Here is an 11,880-nt window from a genome sequence, read left to right on the forward strand (position 1 = left end):
CAAGATACTGAACATCTTTTTTTTTTTTTTTTTTAACTTACTGCTACTGGTTTATTACAAAGGCCAAGCAGAAGAGATGCACAGAGGTAGGAGAGTGCAGAGCTTCCATGCTCTCCCACCCTCCCGCCACCTTGCTGTCTTCACCAGAAGCTCTCTGAATCTTATAGTTCAAGGGTTTACACACAGCTCAATCTCCAGTCCTCTCTCCTCTTACTGGAGGTTGGTAGGTGGGGCTGAAAGTTCCAACCCTCTGATCAGTTGGTCTTTCTGGTGACCAACCTATCCTGAGACTATCTAGGGGCCCCATCCTAAGTTACCTCAACAGAATAAACTCAGATGTGACTGAACGGGGCTTATTATGAAAAACAAGGGACACTTTCAAAACTCAGGAATTTTTTAGAAATTCTGTGTAAGGAATTGGGGACAACAGATAAACATTTTTGTGTTTTACCACTTCATAGAAGTAGAAATAAAAAAGAAAAACCCACTTTTATCCTGGCATACATGCAAGCATGCTCGGTTGTGTCCCACTCTTTGTGGCCCCATGGACTGTAGCCCGCCAGGCTGCTATGTCCATGGAATTTTCCAGGCAAGAATACTAGAGTGGTTGCCATTTCCTACTCCAGAGGATCTTTCCAACCCAGGGATCAAACCCTGTCTCCTGCACTGGCAGGTGAATCCTTTACCACTAAGCCATATAGTCTGTATTAGCACTATGGAATAATTACAGGCTTTTTGTGAATTTTGAGTACTATGTTTATATTAGTATTGCAAACATTTTATGTTAATATTTATATTGAAAAACCTTATCACTATTGCATTATGAGTATCACTCAGATCTCATTTTGAGGTTATTTCTTCAAAAGAGACTTTCCCCTGACAATCCAGTCACTATTTTAACACAGTAGTCTATTTTAATTCTCTGCATGGCACTTAACCATGGATCATTTTGGAGTTTTATTTATTGTCTCTCTCCCACTGAGCATCTGTATATGTACCTATTAGCCATCTATATGCCTTCTTTGGAAAACGGTCTATTAAGAACTTCTGCCCATTTTTTAATTGGATTATGTGATATTTTTTCCTATTGAGTTATATAAATTCTTACCTATTTTGGATATTAACCTCTTATCAGATATATGATTTACAAATATTTTCTCCCATTCAGTAGGTTGCATTTTCATTTCATTAATGATTTCCCTTGCTGTACAGAATCTCTTTATGTTGATATAGTTCCACTTTTTTATTTGTGTTTTGTTGCCTTTGCTGGGTTTCACTGATCTTTTCTATTGTCTTCTTACTCTATTTCTGCTCTGCTTTTGTTCTTCCCTTCCTTCTACAAATTTTGGGCTTTGCTTATTCTTCTTCTAGTTCCTTGAGTTGTAAATATAGGTTATTTCTTCAAGTTTTTTCTTATTTCTTGAGGTAGCCATTTATCACCATGAACTTCCCTCTTAGAACTGCTTTCGCTGCACTCTATAAGTTTTGGTATGTTGTATTTCCATTTTCATTTGTCTCACGGTATTTTTTATAACTTGAGGTATTTATTTTGGGCTTTCAGGTGGCGCTAGTGGTAAAGAACCTGCCTGCCAACGTAGGAGACGCAAGAGACACGCATTCAATCCCTGGGTGGGGAAGATTCCCTGCAGGAGGAAATGGCAACCCGCTCCAGTATTCTTGGAGAATCCCATGAACAGAGGAGCCTGGCAGGCTACATACAGTCCATAGGGTCACAAAGGGTTGGACATGACTGAAGTGTATTAGCATGTATTTATTTTTGGCTGTGCTGGGTCTTTGTTGCTGCATGAGCTTTTCTCTAGTTGTGATGAGTGGGGGCTACTCTCCAGTTGCAGAGTGCAGGCTTCTCATTGCAGTGGCTTCTCCTGTTGCAGAGCATGGGCTCTAGGGCATGCAGCCTTCAGTAGCTGCTGCACATGAGCTCAGTAGTTGTGGCTCCTGGGCCCTAAAACACAGGCTCAATAGTTATGACACACAGGCTTAGTTGCTCCACAGCATGTGGGATCTTCCTGAATCAGGGATTGAACTGTGTCTCCTGCATTGGAAGGCAGATTCTTTACCACTGAGCCACCAAGGAAGCCCTCAAGGGTTTTTTGTTTTTTTGTTTTTTTTTTCTCTTTTTATTTCTTCATTGATACCAGTCATTTTTATAGTAGCATGTTGTTTAATCTCCACATATCTGTGATTTTCCACTTGTCTTCTTATAATTGGTTTCTAGTTTCATAGTATTGTGGTCAGAAAAGATACCTAGTATGATTTGAATATTTTTAAATGTATTAAGACTTGTTTTGTAACCTAACATATGATTTATTCTGAAGTATGTTCCATGGGCACTTGAGAAAGAATGTGTATTCTATTGCTTTTGGATAGACTGTTCTCTATAAATCTGTTTAGTCAATCTGGTCTAATTTAAGACCAGTGTTTCCTTACTGATTATCTGTCTGGATGATCTGTCCTTTGAGGTAAGCAGAGTAGTAAAGTCCCCTATTACAACTGTATTGCTGTCTGGTTCTCCCTTTAGGTCTGTAAATATTTGCTTTATATATTTAGGTGTTCCCATGTGGCCTGGAGAATTCCATGGACTGTATAGGGGTTGCAAAGAGCTGGACACAACTGAGCAACTTCCACCTTCACTTTTTTCATGTTGGGTGCATAAGTATACAAATATTACATACTCTTGTTGGATTGATCCCTTTATCAGTATGCAATGCCCTTCTTTGTCTCTCATCACAGTTTTTGTTTCAAAGTCTCTTTTGTTGGATATAAGTATTGCTACCAAAGCTTTGTTCTGGCTTCTATTTGCGCTAAATATCTTTTTTACATCCCTCCACTTTCAGTCTGTGTATGTCCCTATACCTGAAGTGAGACTCTTGCAGGCCTTTATTTTTAATCAACTTATTTAGTCCATGTCTTTTGATGGTAAACTTAGTCCATTTACATTTAAAGTAATTATTGATAGGTATGTACTTATTGCCATTTTGTTAATTGTTTTCTGGTTGTTTCCTAGTTCTTCTGTTCCTTTCTTCTTCTCAGGAAAAAAAAAAAAAATCCTGGTGTTAAAAAACCCTTTTAAAAGTCTTTTTTTCCCTTTTTGTTTGCACTGGTAGGTCAGGTTTTAACATAATTTAAGCTACTATGATTCTTCACTTAAAAATAGTCATATACCTCAATTTTACAAAAAAAAAAAACAGAGTGTTAAGTTGGACTCTGTTCATAACATTGTAAACATAAAAAGGGCATGCTTTAAGGTGCTAACACAGGGAGTCTTGAGTTCAGTATAGATTTAGCAACACTCCTCTAGGCAAAATTGAATTTTCTGGCTTTGCGCAAAATGAATTGTTGTATATATTATCTACCCATTCCAAATAGTCCAAATATTACAGATTACCTTGCACACAGCTGCAAACTGTTGGTTATTTCCTGCTCCAACTACAAGATATCCATCCTTGGTTTTAAAAGCCTAAAATAAATAAATACATACATAAATATATAATTTTACATATTGAGAATACCACAAAAATAGCTTTAATTACTCAAAATGTATATATAAACCTTGTTCTAAAGTAATATTAATTAAATCAATATCAACTAATTAGTATATTTTTCTATTATATTTGTATAGCTGTTATTTGAGGTTCTCAAAGCAATTCCTGTCTCATCCACCAATTGTTATAACATTGGAGGAGGGAGGAAAAATGAGTAACTTAGAATAATAAAGAAAATACTGGAGGTTTATTATAATTCATAATATTAAATTCTATATTCATTATAGTTTGGATTAATGTTGGATATTCCCAGTTTTGTGTTTTATTTCCAATTTTTCGTGTAGGGCAAAGAAAATGATATAGCACATTGTTTTCTACAAAGTCTAAGAAGAATAGACGGTAAAAAGGAAGGAAATGAGGGAAAGGAGGAGAAAAGAAAGGAGAATGGGGTGGAAGGAAGACGAGTAATGGAGCTATAGTTTGTCTTCGAAAATCTGAGATACAAACTTTTGGGTAATTTTCACTTCCTAGTAAGTGAAAAATGACACATTTAGATCACTGGACCCCATGTGGCTTTATGTACCTGAGAAAGTCTTTTCCTTTTAAGAGACATGTTCATTTGGGAAGCCAGATATATGTAAATAATTGATACTTCTCATAGTTCAAGCCCCTGTTAAGTACTTATCAGAACTCACTTCTACACACCTGATCACAGTGATGATCAGGGGAACCGAACTTTACCCTCAGAAGGCCTTATTCCCATTTTCTTTGAGTAAATGAGTTTCTTTAGTTTCCTTTCTTTCTATGTAAAATTGCTCTGCATCTTCACCTACTTTTTCTTCACTTATGCCCACCTCTGGGAAAGATAACATCTGTCTTTCCTGTCAGGGCTTATTCCTAGGCTAATGACCTGAGTACTACCTGTACTCACTCACATCCTTCAGAACCCTGCTCAGTCATCTTTTATGTCTTCATTTCCACTGTATCTTTTTCTTCTGCCTACATAGAAGCTCATGCTAATACTAAAAATATTAGAAACAATATAAAATTTGTACCAGTCTTGACATACCTCTCAAGCTTTCTTGAAATTGTTCCCTTCCTCCATCTCTAAATAATATAAAAATGCCACTTCTTCACCAACCACCACATTCCAATGCCCTTTGTCATCAGGATTCCTATCCTATCACTGAAACAATTCTTTCTTATACCACTGTATTAGTTGGTACCATCCCCTCCTTCAGGAAACAGTCTCATCTCTAGGCTCTGTCTGCATTATCTCTAATCTCTCTGATGTTTTTCACATGCCCCCTTTACAGGATTACCTTCTATACTCAACATTACTTAAACATCATCATTACTTAAGTATCTGTATTACTTGTTTCTTACAGTAGCCACTAGCCACACATAAGTATTAAATTTAAATAAACTAAAATTAAATCAGCCAGTCACAAAAGAATACAAATTGTGATTCCACTTACAGGAAATGACCAAAATCAGCAAATCCATGGAGACTAGAAAGATTAGTGGATGTCTGGGGCTGCAGAAGTTTGGGAAATGTGGAAAGTGACTACACAAGTAACAGCTTTCTTATTTGGGCAATGAAAATATTCTAAAATTGATTATGGTAAAGGCTGTACAACTCTATGAATGTACTAAAAACCAGTGAGTTGTGCAGTTTCAGTGAGTGAATTTTAGTGTATGTGTATTATATGTCAATAAAGCTGTTTTTAATAAAAATTAATAGTTTACTTCTACCAACATTCTAGCTAAACATCAAGCATTCAATAGCCACATGTGGCTAGTGGCTACCACAGGAGACAGTCCAGATAGAGAACGTTTCTATCATCACAGAAAGTTCTGTTGCACAGTATAAGTAGATTGGAGTTAGTAGACTGTATTTTTTTTTCTTTTATTCTTCCTACTTCATGGTATCTGAAGAATATGAGGCAATTAATAAATGGTTATAAAATGTTAATAAATCACTCAGATGATTGCTTCCATATAATAGGGTTGTGGCTAAAAGGGATCTCGGAACACTATAATCGAGTTTTTTTCTGTTTACATTTTTGCTTGATTTGTAAATCAATGCCACCAAGATATTACATGAACTATTTTAAATGTTTATATTCCCTTATCCACCAGGCAAAAGCAAAATTAGTGCCATACCTAATGCATTAGTGTTTCTTAAACTACAGAAAGGAAGTCTGCAACAGAGCTATGAGTGGAGGACAAGGATTTTGAGCAGAGATGTCTCAACAAACCGTTCATAATTATGAAGTTATACAGGTTGTTTGTTTGCCTGCTTTTTTTATGAGGGAAAAGTGAGTTGGGAAGTAGATAAGTAATATGAAGTAACAATGTGTATTAACAAGTATAATGGGAAGTAAGGTTTCCAAAATTTTGGATCAGTGACATGTTCAAGTTTACATATTATAGGAGAGGGTTCATTTTCTTTCAGTTAATAAAAAAATGGCTGTTTCTTCATTAATTCTGAACCATAACATGAAATATATTTTTACCAATACATATATTTTTAATTTTAAGCAGTGATAACTAGTTAATAATCACTGGAAAGTAAATACCAAGTAACAGCTCAGCTGTGTATGCGTGCTTGCCTGCTAAGTCTCTTCAGTCATGTCCAACTCTTTGCAACACCACGGACTGTAGCCTGCCAGGCTCCTCTGTCCATGGGATTCTCCAGACAAGAATACTGGAGAAGGTTGCCATGCTCTCCTCCAGGGGATCTTCCCAACCCAGGGATCAAACCCACGTCTCATGTCTCCCTCATTGGCAGGTGGGTTCTTTAGCACTAATGCCACCTGGGAAGCCCTAGCAGCTCAGTCACCAGGATATAATTAGACTAAGGCTCACCAAGTAGATTTATTAGGATGAAGATTGGGAAATGAGTACATCAAGGCTGTATATTGGCAACTTGCTTATTTAACTTCGAGCATCATGTGAAATCCCAGGCTGGATGAATCACAAGCTGGAATCAAGACTGCCAGGAGAAACATCAACAACCTCAGATATGCAAATGATACCACTCTAAAGACGAAAAGGTAAGAAGAACCAAAGAGCCTTTTGATGAGGATTAAAAAAGAGAGTAAAAAAGCTGGCTTATAACTCAACATTCAAAATCCTAAGATCATGGCATCCAGTCCATCACTTTATGGCAAATAGATGGGGTGAAGTGGAAGCAGTGAAATTTTTTATTTTCTTGGGCTCCAAAACCACCGCATATGGTGACTGCAGTCATGAAATTTTAAAAAATGCTTGCTCCTTGGAAGAAAAGTTATGACAAAAGTAGACAGCTTAATAAAAAGCAGAGACATCACTTTGCCTACAAAGATCCATACACTCAAAAGCATAGCTTTGACTATACAGATGTGAGAGTTGGACCATAAAGAAGGCTGAGCACTGAAGAATTATTGCTTTCAAATTGTGGGGCTGGTGAAGACTCTTGAGAGTCCTTTGGACAGCAAGGAGATCAAACCAGTCAGTCCTAAAAGAAATCAGTCCTGAATATTCATTGGAAGGACTGATGCTGAAGCTAAGGCTACAACATTTTGGTCACCTAATGCAAAGAGCTGACTCATTGGAAAAGATCCTGATGCTGGGAAGATTGAAGGTAGGAGAAGAAGAGAGCAACAGAGGATGAGATGGTTGGATGGCATCACCAACTCAATGCACATGAGTTTGAGCAAACTCTGGGGGATAGTAAAGGACAGGGAAGTCTGGCATGCTGCAGTCTATGGGGTTGCAAAGAAGTAGGACATGACTTAGTGACTGAACAACAACAGCAAGAAGATTATCAATTCTTTAAATAATTATTTGTCCCATGTTATTATTGCTACAGTATTTAATAAATATATTTTAAATAAGAACTTTCAGAAGAATATCTTTTGCTGTAAAATGAATGTTTTCTGGAGAAGGAAATGGCAACCCAATCCAGTATTCTCCTCAAATTCAGTTGTTGAAATCCTAACTCCCCAATGTTGGTATTAGTAATAAGAACACAGCCATTTCTGAAACAGGAAGCAGGCCCTCACAAGACATCTAATATGCCAGCATCTTGATCTTGGATTTCCTAGCCTTGAGAATTATAGTTAAGAAATGCCTGCTGTTTCAGCCACCCTGTCTATGGTATTCTGTTATAGTATCCCAAATGGACTAAGAAATTGGTACTGAGAAGTGGGATACTGCTGTAACAAATATCTAAAAATGGTGACGATGGGGGGAAGTTATGAATAGGGCATATGAGAGGTGTCAGTGGATAAGAAATCCTGATTAAGTCAAGGACTGGCCATAATGTGGTGAGTAGTTGAATGCAAGGTGGAAGACAGGAGACTACGGATAATCAAAATATAAAATGCTTCAGTCAGTGATTACTGGAGCAAAGAAGTTTCGTGTGAGGTTAGAGTCACAGTGTGAGGTGCATAAAATAATCTCTGATAAAAGGTAAGGACTCAATAAATATCATTATTATTAAATAGCTACTAATAATGCTGGTTGGCACATAAAAAGAACCCCCTGTACATTCTAAGCCTTTGGATCTTGATTTCTGGACTCTTATCTACTTTGCAAACTCTCTCTTCATCCCCTTGGTTGCCTCACTCCCTATACCAGGCAAGATAAATGACCACATACTATGTACACACACCTCCAGCAGATTTTCCACCACAGGAACTAAATAAGAGCAGCAGACTGTGCTGCAAACATTCATGGCTGGGATGTTTCTCTTGTAAAGAATTGAAGCCTCAAACTACCGTATTGATGTGTCAGTATTCTCTCCAATCTAAAAAAGGTACATACAGTTAGTGGTGTGTCTACTTCAAAAACAAGAACACAAACTTCAAACCCTCCTGGAGCTACTTAAGTTTTCACAAGCTTTTCTTCCCGAAAAGGTAACCATTGCAAAATGACTTCATCGTCCACTGGAAAAAGACATTCCATGGAGTTGAACTCATTGCCATGAGAATGTTTTCTGGAATGTCAAGCAGTTACTGACTTTGGGTCTGTGCTAGTACACTGTGACAAATATAGAGCACTATTTCCTACCGCTAACAGTTCAGCTCACCTTATGGCACTGGAGCTGGCTGAGCCAGATGCAAGGAGGCCTCAAATGCTTACAGCTCAAGAACAATGTCCTATGGGATGGAACTCTGCAACAAGTGATAAAGGAGGCCAGAAGCCCCTAATTTCACCTATTACCTATTTGTCTACACATTTTTTTCATGGGAAATAAGCCATTTTGAACACACTCATTTCTACATTGTCTTGAATTCTAGAACCACTTTGAAAGCAATACTACATACTGATTTCCTGCAACCCCAGATCCAGGTCAGGATTTTCCAATTCCATAGGAAGTCTGAATGTTCCTTGAGGTCCTTCAAATCAATTAAATCCTATTTTAAATAAAATAAATTTAGGATTTTCACTCGGTTTCTGATACTAGATATGGAGTCAGGGGCAAGAAAGGAAATGGAAACTGTCATGATTTTTATCTTCACAAATTATCGGTAGATATTATTTTTCTTAGAAGTCCTTTATAGGGAAAGCTTGCTGTTCTTCAGGAAGGCACCCATCATGTATCCTGGACATAATGTACAATGACATGGTGTTATTTTTCCTGGAAGCTATGCATGAGAAACTGATGATTCTGAATCACCTGTGTTATAAAGAATCTCAAGCTAGATTGTTTGGACTAAGCTGCCAAAAGCACCTCCTATTTAATGGAAAGTGGCAAAAAATTCTGGACAAGAATCCATATTGATTTTTCAGGAACACTTCAAGGTAAAAAATTCCTTGACTATGTTGAGCCTTTTTCAAGTACTCTTTGTTTTACCCCAAACATGTTACAACAAATAAAGTTTTGTACTAGTTATGTACCATCCATGAAAATACCGTATCTATCAATGAGCCTACACTTATCTAAGACATGTTAAAAGTCTTATCATAGACTAGAACTTTATTCAGGCTGTCATTATGACATTTCACCTTCAAGCAAAAAAATAAACTAGAGCAGAATATTAACTAAACCTCAATAAGAATATTATTGTAAAGTAGATAACAGTAGATTATCAAAAAGGTTTTCCAAACATACTTTAATTTCATCATATCTCAAGATTTATCAATGACAAAACAGGGCACACAGAAGGTTGGCATTACTGGAAAGACTGATATTAGACCTGCCCACTAGACCTGAAGAGACACTAGGGTATAGATCTAGTTAACAGTGGAATTTCAGCCTAGGATATAGAAAGTTTGGATAAGCATGGCTGAGGGAAACATTCAGCCAGATGAAGTATGGGGGTATAGGTAGGAAATGGAGTAAGACATTTGGACAAATTCTTGAAACAGAGGATGAGATGGTTGGATGGCATCACAACTTGATGGACCTGAGTTTGAGGAAGCTCCAGGAGTTGATGATGGACAGGAAAGCTGGTGTGCTGCAGTCCATGGGGTTGCAAAGAGTCGGACACTACTAGAAACTGAACTGAACTGAATTCTTGGAAGTCCTTCAGTAGGTAGTCAGTTCCTAAGATTTATAGGCAGAGGCTGCATTTATGGGAATGAGGCTCAGAGACTTGCCTCCAAATTCCCACATGACAAGTTGTGAAAGCAAGTCACAGGGTAGAAGGATAGCACCCTGTTAGTTAACTAGATAAAATCCTCAGAGAATACAGGCAAAAGCAGAAGCCCAAGCCTTTGAACAAAGACACATGAAGCAATGACCGTGACCTCTAAGTGAGCATAGGAGTCTGGCTGGCAGATAAGAACTTAGAACCTGCTGCAGTTACCCCACACACCAAGGACAACATCTGGCATAACAAGAGCTAAACACATTTTGTCAAATCAAGGCTGATGCACTGATTGTCATAATGAGTGATGTAAGAAATACTGTATGATATCGCTTATATGTGGAATCTAAAAAGAAATGATACAAATGAATGTACTAATGAAACAGAAACAGACTCAAGGACTTAGAACAAACACGTTACTGGAAGAGAGGAGTTAGGAGGAGTGGATAGTTAAGAGAGTTTGTGACTGACATGTACCCAGTGCAATATTTAAAATGGATAACCAACAAAGACCTACTGTATTGCATGGGGAACTCAGCTCAATGTTATGTAACAACTTAAATGGGAAAAGAATTTGAAAAGAATAGATATATGTATATGTATAATTAAATCACTTTACTGCCTACCTGAAACTATAACAACATTGTTAATCAACTATACTCTGATAAAAAACAAAGTTTCTAAAAAAGGCTGATGTATTATGTTGGATCAGAGCAAAGTAAGCAATTCAACAAATACTAGAAGCTACACAGAAGGCTTTCTGGCAAAACTGGGAAGCATGAGGTAAGAAAGATGAGAAAGTGTCAGTGACCCAAAAATGAGAACTCTTTTTCACTATATTGATTCTTCTGATCATAAACACAGTATATTTCTCCATCTATTTGTGTCCTCTTTGATTTCTTTCACCAGTGTTTTATAGTTCTGTATATATAGGTCTTTTGTTTCTTTAGGTAGATATATTCCTAAGTATTTTATTCTTTTTGTTGCAATGGTGAACGGAATTATTTCCTTAATTTCTCTTTCTGTTTCCTCATTGTTAGTGTATAGGAATGCAACGGATTTCTCTGTGTTGATTTTATATCCTGCAACTTTACTATATTCATTAATTAGCTCTAGTAATTTTCTGGTGGAGTCTGTAGGGTTTTCTATGTATAAGACCATGTCATCTGCAAACAGTGAGAATTTTCTACCCAAAGCAATATATAGATTCAATGCAATCCCTATCAAGCTACCAAAGGTATTTTTCACAGAACTAGAACAAACAATTTCACAATTTGTATGGAAATACAAAAACCTCAAATAGCCAAAGCAGTCTTGACAAAGAAGAATGGAACTGGAGGAATCAACCTGCCTGACTTCAGGCTCTACTACAAAGCCACAGTCATCAAGACAGTATGGTACTGGCACAAAGACAGAAGTACAGATCAATGGAACAAAATAGAAACCCCAGAGATAAATCCACGCACCTATGGACACCTTATCTTCGACAAAGGAGGCAAGAATATACAATGGAGAAAAGACAATCTTTTTAACAAGCCATGCTGGGAAAACTGGTCAATGACTTGTAAAAAAAATGAAACTAGAAGACTTTCTAACACCATACACAAAAGTAAATTCAAAATGGATTAAAGATCTAAACATAAGGCTAGAAACTATAAAACTCCTAGAGGAAACAATAGGCAAAACACTCTCTGACATCAATCACAGCAGGATCCTCTATGACCCATCTCTCAGAATATTGGAAATAAAAGCAAAAATAAACAAATGGGACCTAATTAAACTTAAAAGCTTTTGCA

At 37.1% G+C, this 11,880-nt stretch overlaps 1 protein-coding gene across 5 annotated transcripts in view; it reads right to left on the minus strand.

Annotated features, from left to right (window-relative positions):
• SUGCT (succinyl-CoA:glutarate-CoA transferase) overlaps window positions 1–11,880 on the minus strand; it is a 783,088-nt gene that overhangs the window by 493,983 nt on the left and 277,225 nt on the right. For all 5 annotated transcript variants that reach the window (XM_010829093.1, XM_010829095.1, XM_010829091.1 and 2 more), the window contains one exon: window positions 3,407–3,478. In XM_010829093.1, the coding sequence (XP_010827395.1) occupies window positions 3,407–3,478 (72 nt within the window). The remainder of the gene's footprint in view (window positions 1–3,406; window positions 3,479–11,880) is intronic.

Source organism: Bison bison, unplaced genomic scaffold, assembly GCF_000754665.1.
Source record: "Bison bison bison isolate TAMUID 2011002044 unplaced genomic scaffold, Bison_UMD1.0 scf7180017864499, whole genome shotgun sequence".
Taxonomy (NCBI): domain Eukaryota; kingdom Metazoa; phylum Chordata; class Mammalia; order Artiodactyla; family Bovidae; genus Bison; species Bison bison.